The sequence below is a fragment of the Molossus molossus genome, unplaced genomic scaffold (genome assembly GCF_014108415.1).
Source record: "Molossus molossus isolate mMolMol1 unplaced genomic scaffold, mMolMol1.p scaffold_m16_p_15, whole genome shotgun sequence".
NCBI lineage: Eukaryota > Metazoa > Chordata > Mammalia > Chiroptera > Molossidae > Molossus > Molossus molossus.
The window spans coordinates 4,802,629-4,827,674 of record NW_023425350.1 but is presented as its reverse complement, the minus strand read 5'-3'; the positions used below and the strand labels follow the sequence as shown (position 1 = coordinate 4,827,674).

Sequence of the window (25,046 nt, the reverse complement as noted above, 5' to 3'; positions counted from 1 at the left end):
GAAAATACTTGATGTGCATATGACTCAGATTAATGTATCAGATGATACTTGTTTTGTTTAAACAGTTACACATCTGGCATGCCCATCTTGAAAATAGATGGTAACTCTATTCAGGTTCTAGTTACTCCATGTGAATCAGTTGTTGACCAAAGGTCTTGCCTCCCAACTCTGGTACCTTCATCTTGGTGCTTATCTGGCATGCCCATCTTGAAAATAGATGGTAACTCTATTCAGGTTCTAGTTACTCCATGTGAATCAGTTGTTGACCAAAGATCTTGCCTCCCAACTCTGTCTGGTACCTTCATCTTGGTGCTTACCGAGTTGGTCTCTACCCTCTTGATTTGGAAATAAATCTGGTACTCCAATGTTCCAGTGGTGGGGTCGCCTAGGTGGTAGCAACAGAACAGAGTTCACAGCCAGGGGTGGGGTTTAGTTTCTGAGTGTGCCTGACTGCTTGAGTTATAGGGCAGTTTCACTGATAAATATGCCCCTCACCTACTCTGTTTTTTTGTTGTGTTTTGTCTTTTCCTTAAAAATAGAAAGCAAATTGTATAAGTAGGTAAGAAATTTGGGCCACAGACTTAAAAAAATTTTTTTTATACATTTTTATTGATTTTTTTTTTTAGAGAGAGAGGAAAGGAGAGAGAGAGCTAGAAACATCGATGTCTGAAAGAAACATCGACAAGCTGCCTCCTGCACGTCCCCTACTGGGGATCGAGACCACAACTCGGGCACGTGCCCTGACTGGGAATTGAAGCAGGACCTCTCAGTCCATGGCACAATGCTCAGTCCACTGAGCCACACTAGCCGGGCCAGGCCACATTCTTTTTTTTTAAATCCTTGAGGATATTTTTCCATTGATTTTCAGATAGAGTGGGAGGGAGGGAGAGAAAGAAACATCGATGTTGGAAACATCGACACACCAATTGGCTGCCTCCCACATGACCCCAACCAGGGCCGGGGATCAAACTGCAACCAAGTTATGTACCCTTGACTGGAATCGAACCCGCAACTCTTTGGTCTACGGGCAGTTGCTCTAACTGGTGAGCCAAACCAGCCAGGGCTGGGCCACATTATTTTAAAATGCTCAACTTACACAGAAAATAGTAGCGAAGTTCTAGGACTTGCACTGTCTTTACCTTGCTTTGGTGTTCTCACATCCCAAGGAAGTGGGGCCCATGCACCCAGGTGAAAGGTCCGCGAAGGCAGGACTTTTGTTTTACTCTTTGTCGTGTCCTGGTGCCCAGAACAGCCTCTGGTACTTGGGAGGCCCTCACTGAATACATGCTGATTTGAAGGAATAAACATTATTGATACTTCATTTTTAAAAACTTATGGGGAATTTTCAAATATACATAAAAGTAGAGAGAAATATAGTGAACCCCCTCTACCCATCTCTTCACTTAGTATTATATTATCCATTTCCCCCCATGCTTTTTGGAGGGTTGGGGGTGAGATTGGCTTGTATTACTAGCACTTTAAATTGTTCTAGAAGGTAGTTGTTGAAAAACGGTTAAAAGGGAATGAGTACTTGATCTTCATATTGGCACAAATCTTTAAGTAGGTTATATATTTACCTTCTTGAAGAACAGAACATTATTCTTGGCTGGAAAAACAGCCAAGAATGTGTAAGTGATGGTAGTGAGGCATATTGAAAGGTAGGTTTGATCTGCCTATCTGTATTTTTGTCATATTTGCACAGAGTGGTATCACACGTTCATTGATTCTGCTATTTTTTAGAGCACTTTTAGGTTCAGAGAAAAACTTGAGTGGAATAGAGTTCCCACATGTTCACACACACACCTTCCCACATGTTCCTTACACACACACACACACACACACACACACCCTCCCTTTATCATCAGCATTCTGCACCAGAATGGTACATTTGTTATACTCCGTGTACCCTCACTGACACATCATCATCACCCAAGGTCATTAGGGCTCACTGTTGGTGGAGTATGTCCTGTGGGTTTGGACCCTCCATTCTGTATCATACAGAATAGTTTCACTGCCCTAAAAATCTCTGTGCTCTGCCTGTTCCTCTCCCTTCCTCTCCCCGCAAACCCCTGGCAACCACTGATCTTACTGTCTCCCTACTTTGCGTTCTCCAGAATGTCATATATTTGGACTTATACAGTATGTTGTCTTCTCAGATGAGCTTCTTTCACAGAGTAACATACCTTTACGTTTCCTCTGTGTCTTTCTGTGGCTTGAAAGCTCATTTCTTTATTTGCTGGATATGATCCACTCTGACTGCACCGCAGTGTGTTATTCATTCGCCAATTGAAGGACATCTCGTTGCTCCGAGTTTTGTCGGTAAACATTCACGTGCAGGTTTTTGTGTGGCTGTACATTTTCAGCTCCTTCGTGTAGGGTGCCGGATCATATGATAAGAGTGTTTTCAGCCTGTGAGAAATGCCTTCCACAGTGCTGGGTCAGGTCGCCTCCCACAGCGAGGGAGAGTCCTGTCCTCCACGTCCTGTCAGCATTTGGTGCTGTGTTTGGATTCGGCATTCTGACGGGTGTGTGTTTGCTTAGTATTCATGCTCTACCTAAGTCATGATGTGTTTACCTGGGACCCTCTTCATGTCTACTTATCCATTTCTTTGACTTCCGTAAGCCAGTGCTGCTCAGGAGGACTTCTGCAAGGATGAAAACGTTCTAGGTCTGCTTTGTCAGTGTGGCAGCCACTAGCCATGTGTGGCAGCCACTAGCCGTGTGTGGCTGCTGAGCACTTGAAATGTGCCTCAGGAACTGAATTTCCCATTTTCTTTTAATTTAATTTAAATAGCCGCATGTGGCTCCTGTCTGCCCTATTGGACTGTGAGTGCTACTGTGCCAGAGCCGAGCTGGGTCATCGGGCTGCTTGCTTGGACCTCATTGCTTTGGCCTTCATAAATGAGTCTAATACGTTTCTTTGATGTTTAGCAGTTATGTGAAACTTCTTTTGTAAAGCTTTTTTAAAGCGATATTGCTCCGTGTTGGAGTCCCTTAAAGAAAGAGCTATGATATGCTTCTTGAGTTTAATTCCAAGAGTTTCTCTTTCAGACATATCAGTACACTTCCCTTTATCAAGTAAGTGGTATCTTTGTACCTTCTTGTGTATCTCTTTTTACCTTGGTTGCCAGGGAGCCAAAAGTTAAATTTTGGGTTCAGCTATAGCAGGTTGTCTTTTACTTCTCATCACCCCCCCCGTACCCCCGCCGCGAACTACACAGCTTCCCATTCATCCTGAAATTAAAGATTTCATTAGGTGTATGGTTTTTCTCATAAAGCTCTTCTTTTTAAAATAGATTTATATGAATTTTTTGGGATTTGCCCTCAGACGTCTCTAAGAATAGATCAGTCCCGTGTGCACACTACTTCCTTCTCACAGCCCCGCATGCGCACATGACCCATCTTAATAGGACAGGACAGCGCATTGTCGTGTATGAGAGCCTTTGTAGCATCCCAGTGGGAAATAGACATTCTGTGGAGGGTTGTAGAGAGTTGTATAAACAATGAATGGTTGGCCGCATTTTATCTGTTGTGAGTCAAGATTGGATTTTTTTACCCTCGTCTTTTGCTCTGCCAGTATTGCCCTCCTCGGCTTTCTTGGAAGACCTGTGGTAAATCTTACTTTGCTTGAATTTAAAATGTATTCAGGATTTCCTAGTTCCATGCCTGGTACTCTGTAGATAACAGTAGCTGCTAAATGTCTTTTGATCCTCCTAGAATAGCACTGTTAAGGTGTGCAGCCTTGAGGGAGAAATATACATGAATTTAAAAGCAATTTATTCTTCCTTTGTTTCTGCCAAGTTTCCATCTCTAGATATTTTTAAGTTTTAGAATACCCTTAGTCTTTACTTAGACTTCAGAGTTAAGAATTGGAAGGCAGAAGGAAGTGCGGAAAAATGATTAATAAATTCCTTTGCCTGCAAGGAAGTAGGCTAGAACCAGGAAACTACGGATGTGGTAACCAGGGTAACACACTGAAACCATCTGTGTAACTCTTGGCATGAGTAAAATGACAAAACAAGGTCTTGGAGCGTGCTTATTACCAGGTGTGTGATCAAAAAGATAAATACTTTCTCGTATGGTAAAATTGGCCTACAGCCTTTAGCACCCTGGGGTAGTTGGAGGTGCGCATGTGTGCAGGCATGGCCGTCCAAGCTGAGCATCTTTCACATAGTTGGGAAATTGGGCGAGGAAAGGGTTGAAAGTAGAGGAGGTTACCATTGCTTGGGGTTACGGGAACTGTAAACTCGGGAAGCTGCGTGGGGTTTCAGGTGTAATCTGTGATCAACATCAAATGGTGATCTGGTGCATGGGATGGCGCTGAACCAGCTGAGCCACTCAGGCCGGGCTCAACTGAGATTTATAATTAATGCGTATGGGGTTGTCTTTTACACCATGAGAAATCACCTGCTGACCTTACTGAGGATTTCTTCTACATAAGGCGTTATTTTTTCCTGATGCTTTCAAGATATTCTCTCTGTCTTTGTCTTTTTACAGTTTGGCTATGGTGTGTCTGGGTATGGCTCTCTTTGAATTTACTCTACTTGGAGTTGAGCTTCTTGGATGTGCATATTATTATTATTACCCATTTTGAGACGTTTTGGCCATTATTTCTTCAAGTATTCCTTATGCCTCTTTTTTCCTCTTCTTCTGGACTCTTTTTAAGTGTGTATAGGTCTGTTTAATGACATCCCATAGGACTCAGGCTCTGTTCTGTTTTCTTTCTTTTTTTTTTCTTTTTTTTTATTTTAAACCTCACCCGAGGATATTTTTCCATTTTTTGTTCAGATAGAGTGGGAGGGAAAGAGAGGAAGGGAGAGGGAGACAGAAACATCGATGTGAAGGGACACATCGAGTGGCTGCCACCTGCACGACCAACCAGGGCCGGGGACAAACTGCAACCGAAGTACATGCCCTTAGCGGGAACCGAACCCGGGTCTCTCCGGACCGCAGGCCGACGCTCTAACCGCTGAGCCAAACCGGCCAGGGCTGTTCTGTTTTCTTTCTGTCTTTCAGACTAGATTATCTCAATTGACCCATTTTCAAGTTTGCTGATTCTTCTGCCAATTTATATCTGTTGTTGAGGCCCTCAATTGAATTTTTAATTTCAGTTGTATTTTTTAACTCTAGAACTTTTATTTAGTTATTTTTTATAATGTCTGTGTCTTTATTGATATTCTCTTTCATGAGACATTTGTTCTTATACTTTTCTTTATTTCTTAGACATGGTTTCTTTTTAGTTCTTTATGCCTGCCTATAATAGCTGATTTGAAATATGTGTCTACAAGTCCAGTAGTTTCTGTTGACTGCACACACACACCTGCCAGTGTTTGGGCCATACTTTTCTTTCATGTCTTGTAATTTTTGTTGAAAACTAGAAGTCTTAGGTAATATAATTCAGCAGTTAGGGAACTCCGGTTTCAACTCTCGGGGTAGGAGGGTTCATTGTTGTTGTTGCTGTTTGTTTGTTTGTTTGTTTGTTTGATGGATGGATGGATGGCTCTCCTGAACTAAGGCTGTAAAATCTGACTTCTTGGTTATGTGCAACCACCAAGTCTCTGCTTGGTCTACATAATTGTCAGCTGATGATTAAACAGATTTCCTTAAGTGCCTGGAACCGATAGGTCTCCAGCCTTTGCATAGTGGTCCCTGTAAATGCAAGTCAGATCATGTCACTTCTCTGCTCAGAACCTTCCAATAGCTTCCATCTCAGAGGAAAAGGTCAAGTCCCTAATGAGTGCAGATCTAGCCCTCTACTCTCCTTCCCTCCATCTGTTTAAGCCATACCAGGTGGTTCTTTTTGCTGATCCCCAAACATGCCCAGCAGTTCTGACCTCAAGGCCTTCACAGTTCCAGATATTCTCACGGTTCATTCCCTGCTCTCCTCCTGGTCTATATTCACTTGTCAGCTCAGCATGGGCTTCCTGTCCACTCCTCCTCCCCTTCCCCCGCATTCTCCATCACCCTTCACTGCTTTGTCTTCCCCATAAATAAAAAATTGTCACTATCTGTCAGACTCTATACTCTCTTTCCTTTATTTGTTTATTGTTCTCCTTTCTGGACTGGAAGCTCTTTAAAGGTAGAGATTCTTATTTGTTTGGTTCACTGCTCTGTATACAGTGAAAACTGCTGGGCACTAACTGGTGAATGAATGAGTGGTGACCTTTGGCCATCTATTCTTATTGAAGAATGAGGCACTCTAGTCCTATTGGAAGTTCTTTGTAGGTGATGGCCTTGTCTGTTGGTGTCACCATGCTGACTCTTCATCTGATGCCTTGGAGGCCTCCCAGATAGCAACGCCTGGAAGCCTGTCTTTAGGGTTCTCGCGTTTCCTGCAGAGAAGAATCCCGTTTTCTTTTGGAATGATAGGGGTTTAGGCTGGAAGGAGTGGACGCACAGTGGCGTATGCTTGGCTTTGGCATTCTGGGAGCTAAGAAAAAGAGCCAAGGAGCACACAGTTTGTTATGTAAACTGCCATTTAATTGTGTAATTTCAGCCCCACAGCTCAAGTCACCCGTGTGTGGAGCAGCTTTCCCTCAGTTTCTCCGCCTGTCCTCTGGTCTCCTAGGGGGGGTGGAATTCAGGCACTCATTAGCTCCATCAGCTCCCCCTGTTCATGCCCATCTTCCCAGGTACCTGGCGCCTGCAGTGGTGGGTTCTCAGGGACTCCAGGGCAGCGGTTCTCAACCTGTGGGTCGCGACTCCTTTTGGGGTTGAACAACCCTTTCACAGGGGTCGCCTAAGACCATCGGAAAACACACATTTCCGATGGCGATTCATAACAGTAGCAAAATTACAGTTATGAAGAAGCAACAAAAATAATTTCATGGTTGGGGGTCACCACAACGTGAGGAACTGTATTAAAAGGTCGTGGCATTAGGAAGGTTGAGAACCACTGCTCTAGGGGAAGAAGAACCTGCTCTTTCTCTTTATTTACCTCTGTAAGCCCCAGCACTTGCCATTTAAAATCCTTAACCACTGCATTTTCTTTTTACCCTTAAAGGTTAACGCCTTGTTTTCATTTACTGTCATTTTAACTAGGCTTGGGACAGAGAGGAGATAAAAATATGTAGTAAGTGCGCCATTTTTAACTGAAAGTTCTTTGTAGTTGTTAATATCAGTTTTATTTTTGTATTTAAATGTTTGCTTGGGGTGTCCTGTCCCCCTGCACATAGGCAGTCCATCTTATGCTCATTTGTACTCCCAGAGCCCCGCATAGATTAACTCTTAATTTGATAGCCTGACAGTGAGTCAATGACATAGCAATCTTACTTTTTTTTCACCTGGCCTTATTTTGTTAATTTCATTTCAGTGTCTAAACTACTTTTCAAACACTAAATCAAAATTAAAATCATAGTAGATAATAATTTTTCTTCTTTTTAAAATAAATGTTGAAATTAAATTGCTTCTCTGCTAATCTGATTTATAGCAATGAGAGAACAAAGCACTACAAGTAGAGTACCTTTAAATGACTCATAATTACTCACAAAATGCACATAAACTTGGGCGTGCAATCAGGCAGCTCGTTATGTGGCAAATGCAATTACATGCTTAAACGCATGGCCACTCCCTCGGCTCACCCAGCTGTTATTATCAAGCCCCAGCTGTCAGAATTTGAATATACATGCTGGTGCTAGTGGTGCCTTTCAGTTAATAATGGAGAAAAAATTTGCAAAGGAAATTTTCCTCTGAGTTTATGTATTACGACGTTGGTCTTCTTAGTTGGCAGAGTCCTACTAGAGATTGCAGGCTGTGCAATTAGAAAAGTTATCTATTAGTTGTAATAGTGGTCAGTGATATTTACAGTATAGTATACCTTCATCGTCTCTGATCTGCAATTATCAAATCCAAAAGGCCCTGAAAAATGTTTTGTAAGTCAATGGTGGCAAAACTAACCTGGCCTGCTTCATTAGGACTCAGACCTGCCATGTGACGATGAGGCTTTTTCTAGGCTTTATTTATCCCAAATCACTAACACTAATGTGTTTGATTATGGACCACTGACCTCGACACCACTGAAGATTTTTATGTAATACACAGTATACATACTGTTTTGCCTTTTAAAATGTAAAAATTTCTGAGTTTCAAACTCTTTTGGCCCAGTAGTTTCTGATAGAGAGTTAAGACCTTTTAGTAACAATGACAAATTTCTGGTTGGCTGTGGGTTAAAATTCTTATGGGGGGATAAAACCCCCTACCTCTTAGAGTGTTATATTATTTTTCCTATTGCCATTATTATTTTTGCTGTTCTTCTTCTTCTTATTATTATTATTATTGCTCTAGTTCCAGAACTGATATTTATATCTACATTGGGAGTGTCCTGAAAACAATTCTATAACAAAATCATTAGGTATTTTACATGGTTACTAGATAGTAAAATTATTTTATATTCAAACTCTTTATTGTTATTTGTCAGTAAGTGTAGTTCTTTATTTGTTCAATGGTGTCGTTATAACATAAAAATTGAGTTTCTAGGATTGCAGTAGTATAAAATCACTGAAAAGTAAAAGTGACTATTCTTCTAACCAGGTGTCTTCTGTATAATTAATGGGTAAAATGTATATTAATGTTATGTAGCATTAAATTCTAACTATGGCAGTTATGTTTTACTAAGTATAAAATCATAACCTCTTAGAGTTTTTCAAGGTAGTGTGTCTCCACGCTTTCTTGATCTCCTGCCTCAGCAGGTAAAGGGCTCCCCAGAACCATTTAAAAATGTCTGTTCTGTGGCACTAATCACGATACATCACACTTGATTGTTTTCCAAACTTGTTTTACTTGTATTTGACAGTTAGCACTTAGCTTTTAGTAAATGTTCACTTAACCTTTTGAATGAATTAATGAATGAACGAACGACGTGAAGAAAATTAAGGATCATCTAGTCCTTCCACACAACTACTACTGAATGTGAAACAACTCTTCCTGCTGGATTTCATTCTACTGCCTCATTTTATAGCGTGTACTGTGCCTGGGACATAATACATGTGGGACCCAGTAAATACGCGATGAATGAAAATCTACCTCCTTACATTTAATGGGTCTAGTTTTATTGTCTGAACTTACAATAATATACTTAAGTTCTTCTGCCATGTGAGTTATGCTCTCTGATACTGTCATCATTCTCTTTCCAATTATTCAAAAATAGGTCCCACTTCACAGTGTGCTGCAATGCAGTTTGAAAAATTTTTAAAGAATGTTTTAAAAACTCAGTTACTGCCCTGGTCTGTTTTGCTCAGTGGTTAGAGCGTTGGTCCGCAGACCAAAGAGTCACAGGTTCGATTCCCGTCGTGGGCACATACCTCAGTTGTGGTTTGGTCCCTGGCCCTGGTTGGGGTCATGCGGGAGGCAACCAATCCATGTGTCTCTCTCACATTGATCTCTCTCTCTCTCTCTCCCTCTCTTTCTCTCTCAGTCTCTCCTTCCCTCCCGTTCTATCTGAAGATAAATGGAAAAATATCCTGGGGTGAGGATTTAAAAAAAATAAAAACTCAGCTGCATGTACTTGGATGTACTATACACTACTGTGTGTCCTAATGCAGTTATATATCAGTTAAAGTTTCCCATGCACAAGCCCTTTTTTTTTTTGTCCTCACCCGAAGACATTTTTCCATTTTTTGTTCAGATAGAGTGGGAGGGAGAGAGAGAGAGAGAGAAACATCGATGTAAGAGAGACACATCGAGTGGCTGCCACCCACACAAACCAACCAGGGCCAGGGTCAAACTGCAACTGAGGTACGTGCCCTTAGCGGGAACCAAACCCGGGTCTTTCCGGACCGTAGGCCGACACTCTAACTGCTGAGCCAAACTGGCCAGGGCCAAGCCCATTTTTCTTCAAAGTTATTTATTGCCTGTTGATACATTTCTACTGGAGTAATTAAGAATTTTCTTAGTTGCTAAAGTTTTTAAATTGTTTTTTAAATCATTAGTTAAAAATACAAGATAAGTTTAAATTTAATTACTAGTCTATGTTATCAGTTGTTTTCTTTCATATTAATAGTAGGAAAATAAAAGTATTTTGTCATACTTAGTAGCATTATAAGTAACTGGAAAAATTGTAGCATTTATATTAAATACTTTACTTTGTTGTTATTTTAATCACCCTTGATCTGTTAAGACTATCCATCCAGTAATCTTCAGTCTTTATTTCTCCTTAACACAGCTTTGGGGTGCAGCACAATAGTTTTTCAAAAGTAAAATGGGGGAAGGGAGCACCTTTATCAACTCCATGAGAATTTTAATATTCATCCTCTTTCTTCCCCACCCTTAGTCATTTTTGTCCATTACTAGAATATATGAGAATTTTGAGTTTTAGAATTAAACTTATAATTAATGCTTTAAAGGCAGATTGTAATCATCAAGGCAAATGATCGTGGTCACGTGGTGTGTATTTGCACGCACTTTACCATTGGGTCTCCTGCCTCGGCGGATTGTAGCAAGCACGTACTTGGCTGCGCTGGAGTCGAGGCCTTCCCAGAGCATGTTGGTAAAGGTGCTTTCCTTTTCAGAGGGCCAGGCATTTCTGCGTGATTGGTCGACACGATTGGCCGTAGAGTTGCTAGGGGACCCGCAGTGTCCCTTTATAGCAGTTTCACGAATCAGTTTCCAGTTCCCTACTTTTACTGACTTGTCACTTCAGGAAGTTTTTATAAATAAAATTGGAAGGTCATTAACAAATAATAGATATTTAAAATAGAACAGTCCTTACCAACTTTCTGAAACAGAACTCTTAAGGTGCATAAAAATGTAGATAAACAAGTAATAATCCGTTTTGACTGAAGTATGTAATACAGCAATATGATGAAAATACAGAAAACCTAGAGACTGGGATGTGGTAGTGGTCGTACACCAGTGTTTTCTTGAAGTTGTAAAGCCTGGAATTTAGGAAGTAAGATAATATATTTTTAAAGATTCGTTAAAGGTTTAATGTGTTTAATGAATGAAGACCACGGGACTGTCTGCCCGCTGGTTAACAGCGCAGTCCCCGTAGGCGCAGCAGATAGCGGGCCCACGAGTGAGCCCTCCCTTCCTGGGTGAGCGGCCGCCGATCCGGCACCGTCAGGGTGGACCTTCGAGGAGAGCTGTACTGTGGGTAAACCGGAGGTTCAGTACCACTTACATCAGTAATGCCGACTTTGTTATGGCTGTTCTGATGTGTGTTTTTCTTTGAAAGGAACTAGGGAAACGTGGTTAATAAAAATCAACCCATGAGGTTTCATTTTGTTTTTGATGGAAATGTTTCCTCCCATAAAATGTAACGACTATGAATTTGATTGCAGAGGTTATTTACCATAACCAGACCTGTCCCTGAGAGGCCATTTGAAACGGTTCCATTAGAATCCAGGTAGCTAATCAAAAAACATGTTGTGGAACGTTATGAAAAAAGGACTACGAAAGTAAGTTCAGCTCTGGTCTGATATTTTGATATTTCTCCCCAGCCCCCCAAGAAAAGTCAGTAAACGCAGTATAATCTTTTTATTGTCTTTGCAGCCCATGTTTATGACTAATTTAAGGTTCACAGGTGAACTACTTTATTATGAGGTTTGTCAGAAGCCAGTGCCTGCTTGCATAGGAGGCAAAGCAGGTCTGACTTTACTAAAAAGTGTTCTCATATCCAGTTGTTTTCGAGTATTGAGGTATTCGAGTATTTTTATCTGAATAAGGACAGTCAGATAATTTAAAAAATTGTCAAACAGGACCTTTAGAGTCTTAGTACCTTATGCATATGAGATTCATGAATACATTTGTACATGTTTTATGTATAAATAGAATAATTTAAGAAATATTTATTGAACACCTACTGCTTGGCAGGCCGTGTTCTAGGTACTGGAAATTCACCCTTTAAAACAGATGAAGTTCCTACTCTCCCAAGAGGACAGTATCTTGGCCTTATACTCTAGCGCAGTGATAATGTGTACTTGCTTTCCGGCTGAAAGAAGAGCATGCTCTCTCAGGGTGCCCACCAGTACGTGGTAGAGGTCTGCCTTGGAGGATTGACGGCTGATGGGAAGCTGGTACCCCTGCAGTTGCGAGCGCCCAGACGCTCACTCTCAGAAGGTGCCTCGTGATTTTCCTAGCTTGCTCTCGTGTTCATTCCAGCTTGAAGCCCTTTCGAATGTGCGTGCTCAGTGTCCCAGCCTGCCCTCTCCTCCAGCTCCGCCTGCCTTCCCTGTGGACCAGTGTGTCTGCTCGTGTGCAAGTGTGTGCACTCTGTGCAGCTGGACTTGAAACTCCTCGGGGGTCGCGCAGTGACGTTTAGCACATGCTGTATACGCAGTAGTTATTTGGTGTCGGTATTTGTGGACTACGACAACTGTCCTAAAATTGCTTAAAATCTTAGCAACTTTTTTCAAAATAAAAAGTGCTCTACATTGAATTTTAAAAGATGCCTTGCATTTCTTGAAGATTTGTCTTCGAGGGTTAGAGGCAAGACCACTTTGTGTATATAATTTTCTGTTTTCAAAAATTGTACAGATTATGCTAATATGAAACTTCTTGATAGGTCTCCTGTGCTTATTAAAGTTATTTTTCATGTTCATGAGCCCTACAGCCATCAGCGGTAGGGGTGGGGTCATCCTTTCTAATGAGGCAAAATAATATGGCTATGTGTAACTTTTTTGTTTTTATTGAAGGGATTAGGGGCCCTTTTTCTTTGTTGTAACTCTTCCTCCCACCTCCCTCCCCTCCCCAAAAAGTTAAAGCTAGATTTAATCATTTCTATTATGATTTCTTTTTTTTCCTGTATAACTGACTATCAGAATTCACAGGCAGGGAGTCAGTGGAAGTTCCATGTTGTCAGAGGCCGGTGTTCTCTCTCCCGAAAGCCCCCACTCTAGACAGCTCTCAGTAGTGTGGCTTCCCCGAGCCCCAGGGGCTCCCCTGGGGCAGCCGCCCTCGGCGGGCGGGCGGCGGTCTCCAGCCGGAGAGGAGAGCGAGCCGTATGGATCACAAACTGAAGCACTGCCCGGCTTCATTCGTGGTTATAATTCCGTTCAGTCCTGCTCCTCGGCCTTGCACGGGGACTGAGTCTGGGATCCCGGCATCTCATTTAAGTTAAGTTTGAAGAATTATAATTTTTAATGAATTAAATGAAGTGGACTCTATAAGAGCAGATACAATGATCAAGTAATTAGTTGAAAACCCTTGAAAAAGGAAATTCTCATTTTAGACTTTTGTTTTTCACGAGTGGCAAACTTTAAAAATCTGGTATGCCAAATATACTTTTGTAGATTCCAGTATTGTTTTTGAATGAAAGAGGTGATAGATAAATGGATGAATGTTATTATAAGTACCTGAATTATTTGTGTTTCTATAAGTTCCAGTGTAAGAATATTCGTTAATATCTTTGTATCCCAACCTAAGTGCGATGTTCCCCTTGCAAGCCTAGATTCTTCCTGCTTGTATGCCCTTTCCTTATATACGGTTGACTGTGCATAGTGCAGTTATTTCAATACTTCTGATAGAATCAAGGATTTAAAAATGATAAATCTTAAGGAAATCTGGTTGTAAAATAACTAACTCGGTTGACATGTGAGAACAGACATTTGCTGACCTTTTTGTCAACCCCGGCAGGTTTTGGGTCCTGCTCCCAGGTGGTGTTCCTTCTTAGACAACTTGACAGAAGAATTGGAAGAGAATCCAGAAAGCACGGTTTACGACGACTACAAATTTGTCACCAAGAAAGACCTTGAGAATTTAGGTAAAAAAAATAAGTTAGGATAACATGATTATAAAATTGTGTTATTTCTACTGGTTGTGGTGTGGGCGAGGAGATTTGAACATTTTAGTGGTGGAGGCACGTTTATCTGCTTCTCCGGATCTTCACCTTCTGCCAAGTCAGACATTAGGCACAGTCTACATTGTCAGTTTGGTAGTCTGTGCTTAGAGAAGGGTTCGGATGAGTTTAGCCTACTGAAGCTTTTTTGCATCTTAAATAAGGAATACTTTTTTCTAGCATACTATCTATTTATAGAAAAAATATCTGTCAAGCCCTGGCCGGTTTGGCTCAGTGGTAGAACGTCAGCCTGCGGTCCAGAGAGACCCAGGTTCGGTTTCCACTGGGGGCACGTACCTCAATTGCAGTTTGTCCCCGGCCCTGGTTGGGTCATGCAGGTGGCAGCCACTCGATGTGTCCCTTTCACGTCGATGTTTCTCTCTCTCTCTTCCTCGCTCTCCCTCCAACTCTATCTGAACAAGAAATGGAAAAAATGTCCTTGGGTGAGGATAAAAAAAAATCTGTCAAGAAAGCAGTGATTTATTTTTCCAGTGCTGTTTGATAATCAGGATTTTAAACATCTTAGAGACTGCAAGTAAATGATTTCTGGCTCCCTGTTGGGTCTGCTTTTATTTATTTAATTTATTGCATTTATCTTCAGATAGAGTGGGAGGGAGAGAGGGGTGAGAGAGAGAAAGAAACATCGATGTGAGAGAGACACACCCACTAGTTGCCACCCACACGACCCCAGCCGGGGCCGGGGACAAAGTACAACCAAGGTACATGCTCCTAGCGGGAACCGAACCCAGGACTCTCTGGTCCGTGGGACGACGCTCTAACCGCTAAGCAAAACTGTCCAGGGCTAGGTCTGCTTCTAAAAAAGACCTGACCCAGCCCTGGCCAGTTTGCCTTAGCAGTTAGAGCATTGGCCCAAAGGGTTTCAGGTTTGATTCCTGGTCAAGGGTACGGATCTCAGTTGCAGATTCGATCCCTGGCCGTGGTCAGGGTCAGGTTGGAGGCAACCTATTGATGTGTCTCTCACATCAGTGTTTCTCCTCCCTCTCTCCCCCCTCCCCCTCCCTCCCTCCCTCCCTCCCTTCGTCCCTCCTTCCCAGTCTATCTAAAAATCAATGGAAGTATATTCTTGGGTGAGGATTCAAAAAAAGACCTGACCCAAACTTGGAATCATAGATTGACTTCTCAAATATGGAGAATCTTAATAGGTACTTTAGGGTTAAAGAATACAAACCAAGAAATGCCTCTTAATAACATTCAGCACTTAAATAGGGCTTACATGTGCCAGGCAGTATTTCCTCATTTAATCCTCATAGCTCTGTGAACTGGATACTATTGTGATTTTTTTTTTATTCCTCTCCCGAGGATATTTTTCCATTGATTTTTGGATAGAGTGGTAGAGAGGGAGAGAGAGAGAGAAACATCGATGTGAGAGAGACACATTCATTGGTTGCCTCCCACACAACCCCAACCAGGGCTGGGGTCGAACAACTTGCAACCGAGGCCCGTACCCTTGACCGGGAATTAAACCTGAGACTTTGGTCCACTGGCTGACAGTCTAACCACTGAGCCAAACTGACCAGGACATGATTCCATTTTATAGATAGCAAAACTGAGGCACAAAAAGATTAAGTTGCCAAAGGCTTCCATGGTAGTAAATGTGAGAACTGGAATTCAAAGCTCGAGTCCATGCTGTGACCGCAGCCACACCACCCTCTGAGAAGAACATACTCGTCCAGCACTGGTTCGTAGGAGCAAGAGAGGCTTGCTCATCTTGTTAATGGGGAAGGCGGCACCGCACATTACCGGGACTGGGGAAAGGTCGAGGACCCCTTCCCCACAGCGAGGAGCTTCGTTGACTTTGGAACAAGCAGATGTGCAACAGCAGTTGAATGTTAAAAAGAAGATAGAATCGCCCTGGCCGGTTTGACTCAGCGGTTAGGGCGTCATCCTGCGGTCCAGAGAGACCCGGGTTCGGTTCCCGCTAAGGGCATGTACCCCGGTTGCAGTTTGTCCCCGGCCCTGGCTGGAGTTGTACAGGTGGCAGCCACTTGATGTGTCCCTTTCACGTCAATGTTTCTCTCTCTCTCTCTCTCTCTCTCTTCCTCTCTCTCCCTCCTACTCTAACTGAACAAAAAAATGGAAAAATGTCCTCGGGTGAGGATTTAAAAAAAAAAGAAAAAAAAAGACAGAATCGTGTAAAAAATAGATTGTCTCTTAAACTTTATTTTTGTTCTATATCTCATAGCACAGTTAAACCAGGCAGAATTTTTTCTACTAGTTACCATCAAAATAGCTCTTTGAATTTGTTTTTCTTTTGTAAGGAAAATTTGTGGTGGAAATCTCTTCAGACTATACCAGAGAATGAGAACAATTATGCTTTATCACAGTGTGACTGAAATTGCTGAAAGTGATGTATCCTCCCAAACGACAGGGTTTCCCCAGCCAGTGGCACACTCAGCTGGTGCTTATCAGAGAGGAGCCTTAAGTAAATAAACCCAGCGGGGAGGAACTGGCGAACGCGTAAACATTAGGAATCCCACAAGAGTAAAGAAAGAAAAATAGGCATTTCCCCCCAAATTTCCAAAGGGGCCAAATTAAAAGGAAAAAGGCTAATTGTTGGAATTTAGGTACATTTAAATTTTTTCGTATGTAAAAAAAATATTTTATATTGAAAGGCCAACTGTAGATTACCAGAGTCATTGCATCAAAAAGGAAAATAGATTTCTCTCTCTTCTTTTTTTAATTCCTTTTTGTTTGTTTGCTTGTTTCCTAATGCCTCATGCGAATTTATAAGAAAACAGTTAACTAATAGCTTTTTAAAAAGAAAAGAATCGCATTCGGCCCTTTAGGAAGTGACGAGTGAGTGAAACCGGGTGGAGCAGGCTCTTCCTGCTGAGGGCCTCCCTCGGGGTCTCGGCAGCATCTTTACGGTGGGCTGTGTTCCGCTCCCCTGCGTTCCTACCTGGGACAGTTCTGGGACAGTTACACTACGGCGTTCAGGACACTTTGGCTGCTTTTTCCGTTTCTTCACTATGTTTATTTTAGGTCAGAAAGGCAGTCAAAAAGGTTTAGATACACGTTATTGGTGTAATCATACTGCCTATTTTTAAAACTGTGAAAATAAATATATTCAACAAAATATGTTATACTAGAAATCTTTTCATGTACATTTTTAATATATTTTCATATTAAACGAGCTATTGGTTATTATTTTTTAACAGATTTTACCATTATATATAAAACCCTTTATTTATTTTGTTAATCCTCGCCTGAGGATATTTTTCCATAGATTTTTAGATAGAATGGAAGGGAAGGAGAGAGAGAGAGAAACATCGATGTGAGACACATGTATTGGTTGCCTCCCACATGACCCCCACTGGGGCTGGGGATCAAACCTGCAACCAAGGTATGTGTCCTTGACCCGGAAGCAAACCCTCGACCCTTAGGTCTGCAGGCTGATGCTCTAACCGCTGAACAAAACACCAGGGCATATATAAAACCTTTTAAATAATGTATATTAAAAGTAGAAGTAAGGCTTTGTAACTAAGTTCTCTTATTTCTTAAGATTATTAGTATTAAACACTTACAAGTTCTGACTTCTCCGATCTATGCCCTTTAGCAGATCCTATAACATGGTATTTCCCCAAACGTGTCTCGTGGGATACTGTGTCCGCAGGAAGTGCTGGATGGAGAGCACAGCGGCCAGTGTCCTGAGCCCTGGAAACAGCCTGCTCCGGGCCACATCCCACCTAACACATCGGTCTCGGTGTGCCTGGCTTCGTCACCTATAAATGGAAGGACAGTGGCACCGCCCACAGGCTGCTTGGCCACTGAAGCAGCTAATGCCTGCAGAGCGCCCAGCATCTAAGCACACTGGGCGCGTGTGGGTCACTGTTGTCAGAGATTCCCTCTGACCTGCCCTCTTCTGATTGCCTCCTCAGGGCTCACACATCTCATCGGATCGCCTTTTCTCCGGGCGTATATGCATGGATATTTCATGGACATAAGACTGTATCACAAGGTAAATACAAAAGTGCCATTACTTTTAGGTGGCTGATGAGCAATCTGCAGCCATTTCTTCTCTACTGACTTGCATTTTTATAAAACATACTTATAATTTGTAAGAGATCTACCTGTTCTCTGACATAGTCATGACGTATACAAAATGTGCTGCTAAATACAATTGTTTTATTAAAACAAATTTTTTTTTACTCTGAAAAGGTGAAATTGATGGTAAATCCATTTGCTTATGAAGAATATAGGAAAGACAAGATCCGACAGAAGATCGAAGAAACACGGGCGCAGAGAGTCCAGCTGAAGGTAAACAGTGTGCTCACCATTGAAGGAGTTGGACAAACGTACTTAGGTTTCATTGTGCTGCTATTCAAAAAAACCCTGACATCCATTTCTGATTTTTTTCATCTTTTGCTAATATGTTTAGTATATTGTATTTGTCTTGAGGGTGGATGTGCTGCAGTTTTATCAGTATGGACTCTGGCAATGGTATCATGGGAAATAACGCCAGGTGGACTGATACTGTCGGCCCTGCTGATAAAATCCAGCGGCGTTCCCAGTGGGCATTCGGATCTGGAGTGCTGGGCCTTTGCTGATCTCCACTTCTTACTGACATTAGGCTGAATCTTGCTAGCTGTTTGGATCACAGGATAAGACGTTAGACTATGTCAGAGTCCAGACAGCAGTCAGATCGCACTCGTTATATTAATAGAGAGAATTTAATGTAAAGAATGATTAACCAGAAAAGACTCACACACTAGGTATTGATATGAGAGGAGTGGCTGCAGGAGGGGCTGCTTATGGAGCTGACGCTGCAGGGCTGGCAGCAGACCTCTGAGGGCAGCTGCTGGGGCTGAGGTCCCCGAGGATGCTCCTGGGAGCGTCAGAAAACCACAGACGAATGCCTCGCTCTCCTGAACCGCCTGTTGTGCCAGGGTAGACGTGTCCTGTGATGCCGACCCAGCCCAAGCACACGGGGACGAGCACGCCTGTCCACCCCCTGCCTTCCAGCCTTCCGGCAGCCCTCTTGACGAAGGTGGCCCAGCACATGACACTCATGTCTGACTGGACGCTGGTTACGAAATACACGGAAGACTGCTTCTTCCTTTCTCGGGGTTATTTTTGCCAGTGTTGAAGGGTCAAGGATGTGTGTGCAGTGGCAAGGGGAGCCCGGGATGGGCACTGTGTTCAGGTCTTGCTCTAACCTTGGAAGCTAACACATAGGTGTTTTAACACAGCTTGTGTTTCCCCTTTGCTAGAAATTGCCCAAAGTTAACAAAGAGCTGGCACTGAAACTGATCGAGGAGGAGGAGGACAGGCAGAAATCCACGTGGAAAAAGAAGGTTAAGGTAAAGTTTTATAAGGCAGAGAAAATATTTATAAATTGCTTCTACATTTTCTTGATAGTAACTTAAAGATTTTTTTTTATTTATACTTTAAAAATACATTTAATTTTTTCCCCTGCTTATAAGATAGTATATATTCAATATGGGAAATTTGTAAAATAAAAAAGAATATAAGAGTCACCCATATAATTCTTCCCAGAGGAAAGCATCATTAATATTAGTGAATTTCTTTTCTGTCTTATTTCTCTTAATAAACGGTATTAGCAAGATACTGTTGGATATACAACATCTTTATCCTGGCCCTAAAATAACAAGTGGCTTCCCGTTTTATTAAAATTTCTTTGAGAGCTGCATGTTCTGTGTTGTGGATGTATTATAATTAATCTTTTTATTGTTAAATTATTAGATTGTTGATTTTTTTGTACGAGCTAGGTTTGTTTATAATTGCAGAAGTAACCAATTTTTATTTAGACTTGGCATATTGGGAGTGTACACATGCTTACATTGAACTGTGTCCACCTTCCTTCGCTAATGTGAAAATAGACAAAGACCAGTCGTGAAACTGAGTGCTTCAGTTAGCTGATATTGTCAAGACGAGGCTTTTCTAATTTCCCAGCCATATGAAGACGTCCGCCCCGTGCTCGTTGCGCATCTCTCTAGACCAGGCAGCAGGTCCCGAGCTTGCTTGTTCCCGGGCCTCGTGAAGGTCGCCCTCTCCGCGGCAGCCTGCAGGGCCTGAGTCTGCGCGGAGGGCCCGGCCATGTCATTTTGGGCAACTGTGTTGAGCGCTCAGGTTTTTGTGTTTGTTCTTTCTCTGTTCTCTCTCTACTTTTTAACCAGCTAAGTGAACATGAGATAAGGGAGCTCTTCGTATGTTTATTTTTGCTCCACTTTCATTGGCGACACCGAGGAGCTGCCACAAAATGGATTGGTTCTGGTCCCCTTGTTACTAGTTGTGTCATTGCCAGTGACCTTCAGCTTCATTGGGTCTTGTGTTTTTCTTTTATAACGTGCAAGGAGAGGACCAGCGAGGGGCATTCTTGGTGCTGTGATTTCTAAATGGATGTACATTTGCTGTTCCCTCAACTTTATCCTTTCTGCAACCTGTCCTCCTGGTCAGTTATGTTCTTCTGATGTAGTAGTAGAATCTTAACTTTTAGAAGTTTCCTTAAGTAAATATATAGGTGCCTTTTACATTTCCATTTTCATCACGTGAGTAACATACATGCTGAGACCATTACTTACCTGTGGTCATGGCTGTGCACCTTCCCGACTGGCCATGCGGTAAACGTGTGCATGTATCTTAACGTGCTTCCACCGTAGTGCCTCCTGCGGTGTGGCTTCTCCTCGGAGGCTCACACTGACTCCCTTCTAGCCCAGCCTGAGGACGATCAGGGAGCCAGCTTTCTGGCGCCAGTGTCCCAGCTAGGTAAAGTGGTCTTTGGATTCACGTGCCCGGGAGCTTCATGGGAGCTGCTTCAGGCTGCAGGTGTAGGGTTCCTAGCTGTGGTTTATGCTTGAGTCCTTGTCATCACATCTAATGTTATAGAGGGTAGGACACTTGAATGAAAGGTTAATATTGATACTTTGTGCAGCTATCACAGCTCAGGAGCCTTTCTAAAGGCCCTTATGATTATGAATATGTGGGGAAGTTCCCCCCCCCCCACTCCCCACCTTTCTGTCGCAGACTTTTGCCGAGGTTGGAGCAGCCCTAGGATTTATAACAGGAGGCTTGTCCTCACCGTGCATGAGTGCATGGGGGCAGGAAACAAGTGGGGTGATCCGGGGAAGTCATGATTGCCTGTGCGTTTCACATTTTTTGTCAGAACATTAATAGGATCATCCTGCAAGAAGCACCAGGCTCTGTGCTGTTTTCCTGCAAGAGGATGAACCTTAGAAATTCTTACCTTCCTTCATCAAACAGCTGCTTCTCTCCAGCATCTGGAAGCTGAGGGTGCTGTCTTTGGGGCTGTCCCCTGACTGAATTCTGCTGGAGAGTGAGTTTTGTAGTGAGCCCCTAGTTTGCCTTTTGGTGGCCCCGTTGTCAGAGCTGTTTGTTTTCAGAAATACGTAAATATTGCCTTCTACAAACCCGAGGTTGCTATCAAACAAAGTTTGTATGATCTGTTGTTTAACAATGTTATCTAATTAATGAAGACCTTAAAAACCATTCCTGAATTAAGGAAAGAGTCCTTCATTATAATTATAAAAAATACTTGAAAGTATTGTTAAATCCATCAGCAGTTCATTAGTCTTGCCTTTGAACTCGACTCTTCAAACCTTCAAGAGCTTCAATAGCTCTGATAACTCCTGACTTGAAAATCAGTGGGGTGCAGTTATGTTCTGCTTTGGCTGCAACCAAAATTTCACGGAGGTAGACAGTGAAATATGTTCCCAAATGTGCTACCACTGATAATGTCAAGTCCAGTGAGAGGTTTACCGTCAGTTGATGTGGGATCTGCAGTGACAAGTGACCCACCGCATAATGTCAAGAAGCATCATCTGGACTTTATCCCAACTTGGAGTGTGGTGGCTTTAGTTCTGGTTAAAAGGGACCCATCTGTCCCATCTGCCTTGAGCACTCAGAGCACAAGCAGCTGGGACGGACAGCGTCCGTAGCCCATTTTTTTGGTAAGAGTTTGAGCTTGGTTAGAACCATTTTTTCTTACAAGTATAATTTTCTGCCTGTTGGCCTTTTCTGCCAGTATTTTGCTATTGCCTTTAAGTCCATGTGAACATACTTCTCTTGGATCTGCAGCAGCTCAGCCAGGGATTGTCATGCGTGATTTCTCCAGGCCATGTGAGAGGTGTCTTCCCAGCCGGGGGGTTGTTCTGTGCCATCACAGTCATCTGTCTAGGGAAAGGTGTGATTATGTGACACTGGGTTCCATCAGGTCAATTCTGACATCCAAAGTGTTATTTTTTCAAAGGTGTTTTTAGTACCAATTAAAATTGTTTTTGTTTTTGATTATAGCAGTGCACACACAGGTTCAAAAACTAGATGTTTCTCCAAGGTTTGTCAGGAATGTTATCTATCCCTCTTTTCCCTCCTCCCCCCTTCATTTTCCCTCCCCCATATTTACCTCTCCTGAGATAAATCCTTTTGCCTTTTTAGTTGATTATTTTGGTATCAAACTGTATCTCTAAATAGTGCTGCTTCTTGACTGTTAAATGTCAGGCATTGTCTTCTCAAACCTTCCCTCCCGGTGACGTTCTGCTGTAACTCCAGGTAAGTCCCTGTCGGCATCTCGTGGCTGGGACTGCAGACGGTCTGACAGCCCGACAGCCACGCCCTCACCTTCCCAGGACTCGTAGCTGACTTTCTGTTTGTCTTCTCTCTGGTCGGCACGACTCGGCCCTCAATCCTTGGCCCGTCGTCTGCATTGCACCCCAGGTGTTCATGTGCAGGTAGCGCTAGAGTCGTCGTCTGCGGGGGCCTGAGCCGCTTTCCGCGCTGCTCCGCCTGGCCGGGCGTCCTGGGGACTGCTCCCCGCAGCCCCGTGGGTGCCGAATGTCAGGGACCTCGGTGTCCAATCCAGACACGGCGGGCGCTGTGAGGGGAGAGTGAAGAGATTGTCACACCTGCACGTTCGGAACAACAAGTGACCGTCACATGCTGCTTTTCCCCAGGAAGTTCCTTGGGTTTTCTTCCCAGAATAGGGGCGAGGCAGGAAAGAGAAGGGTCCGAGGAAGTCCCTGTGGGCGGCTCTGTGCCTCGAGGCAGTGCTGGCCCCTTGGCCGGCCCTTCCAACCCAGAAACGTGGGTTCTTCAGCTGGGAAATGTTCTTGGGGAAAAGTCGAAGTGGTTTCTCTCTGCTGTGACCCGTGGTCATGTGTTCGTATCTAAGAGTGAAGGGTTTACAGAGCTGAATGGAAACGTCCCGGCGGTGGCCGGGCTCATGGTCGCCGTGGTGGCCCGACCGCGCTGTTTATTTGGGGAAGCTCCAGAGAGCACCTCTTTTGGCCTTGCTCTCGGTCAGATCCTGAGAAGGATGAGGGTCGAGGGCCGCAGGGAGCAGCGGCCGCACCTGTCCGCGGGTGCTTCCCTGCCTCCCTCCGGGGAAGAAGCCTCTGTTCGGAGAGCCAGGCACTAGGCTTCCCTCTTGCTTCCAGAATCTTACTGCTCCTGCTCCCTTTTCTGGCCTCTTCATCTCAAGGGTTTGTGACTTCTGAAAGCCCCGTGTGTTGTTCTAGTGGCTCCGGTTTAGCAGAGGTGACGCTTGTGTTCCAGCCACCTCCTTACCAGAGGTCTGCATCACCTTCACTTCCCAGCTAACACGGCATTGTAAGAGTTCATTTGTTTTATTATTATTTTTTTTTATCCTTACCGGAGGACATTTTCCCATTTTTTGTTCAGGTAGAGTGGGAGGGAGAGAGAGGAACAGAGAGAGACATCGATGTGAAAGGGACACATCGAGTGGCTGCCACCCGCACAACCGACCAGGGCCGGGGACAAACTGCAACCGAGGTACATGCCCTTAGCGGGAACCGAACCTGGGTCTCTCTGGACCGCAGGCCGACGCTCTAACCGCTGAGCCAAACCGGCCAGGGCAAGAGTTAATTTGTTTTAAATGTCAAACATTCCTCATATGTGTTACTATGTTAGGAAAAATATTAATGAACATCCTACTCAGATCTACAGATATAGGTCTTTGAGGTAGGGCTGTGATATAAACAATACTTCAGGATGTTTTCCATATTTGAGTGGCAAGTGTTCAGCACATATACATGAGTATTTATAGGGCAAGATCACCAGCCAGACACTTGTAAAATACTGCAGAACATCCATCACTAACTACATCTTATCCTACTTAAAAAAAAAAGACAGCTGTGAAAACAAACAATTAGATTAGGGAAAATCTCGGGGGAAATATTTTTACAGCTGGGTCAGAAGAGTTTTTATTTTATAATTGTTCTCCCAACTCAAACTTGTCTTTAGGCAAAGCAATTTATTTGTTTAAAGTGAGAAAAAAAATCTTAAGAGTACTAGCAACATGTTCTTTTAAACATGTTTCTCTGTTATTTATTAAATATCGTTATTTGATAAATAACAGTAAGATGAAAGGGAAAACATTTTCCTTGGGTTCTGTTTATTTTTTTACCTGAAAATATGTAATCAGTTAAGAGCTGTTCGTTTGAAAATGTTTGGATCTTTGACAACATCACCTATCCTGTATTTACACATAACTCCAAAATTAGACAGTTCAGCTCCTTCCCCTCGGCCTGAGACCTGATGCTGCGTCCCAGGCACCTAATGGTGTCCATCAGAATCCGGGCAGCATGCATGAGTCATCGCCATTGACTTAACCAGTCTTAAATGGAACTAATTTCTTTTTTGTTTGTTAATTTTTCTCATTCACTGGATTTTTTTTTTTAAGACTTAATATTTTTAGAGGAGTTTTAGGGTCATAGCAAAATTGAGGGGAAGGTCCAATGATTTCCCATGCACCCCTGTTCCCACACATGCAGAGCCCCCCACTTTCCACATCCTCCACCGGGGCATGCATTTATTAAAATTGGTGAACCTGCATTGATGTAGTGTCACCCAAAGTCTGTAGCTTACATCAGGGTTCATTCTTGGTGGTGTACATTCTACAGGTGTGGACAGATGCCTGATGACAGGTGTCCACCACTGCAGTCTCATACAGAGTAGTTTTACTGCCCTGAAATCCTCTCTGCTTCGCCTGTTCATACCACCCCCACCCCCACCCCCAGCCTTTGGCAACACTGATGTTTTTACTGTCTCCAGAGTGTTACCTTTTCCTTTGTGTCGTAGAGTAGGAAAGGCACAGTGTGCAGCCTTTCCAGACTGGCTTCTCTCACTGCGCCCTGTGCATGTCAGGCTCTGCCTTGTCTTTTCCTGGCCTGGTAGCTCATTCTTTGTAGCACTAAGCCGTGTCGCATGCACCAGTTCATGCATCTCCTCACTCGCTAGAGGACAGCTTGGCTTCTTAGAA

General features: G+C 43.2%; 1 protein-coding gene across 3 annotated transcripts in view; it reads left to right on the top strand.

Annotated features, from left to right (window-relative positions):
- NOL10 (nucleolar protein 10) overlaps positions 1-25,046 on the top strand; it is a 78,202-nt gene that overhangs the window by 40,044 nt on the left and 13,112 nt on the right. For all 3 annotated transcript variants that reach the window (XM_036263207.1, XM_036263206.1, XM_036263208.1), the window contains 4 exons: positions 13,570-13,696; positions 17,671-17,750; positions 17,951-18,049; positions 19,003-19,092. In XM_036263207.1, coding sequence (XP_036119100.1) covers positions 13,570-13,696; positions 17,671-17,750; positions 17,951-18,049; positions 19,003-19,092 — 396 coding nt within the window. The remainder of the gene's footprint in view (positions 1-13,569; positions 13,697-17,670; positions 17,751-17,950; positions 18,050-19,002; positions 19,093-25,046) is intronic.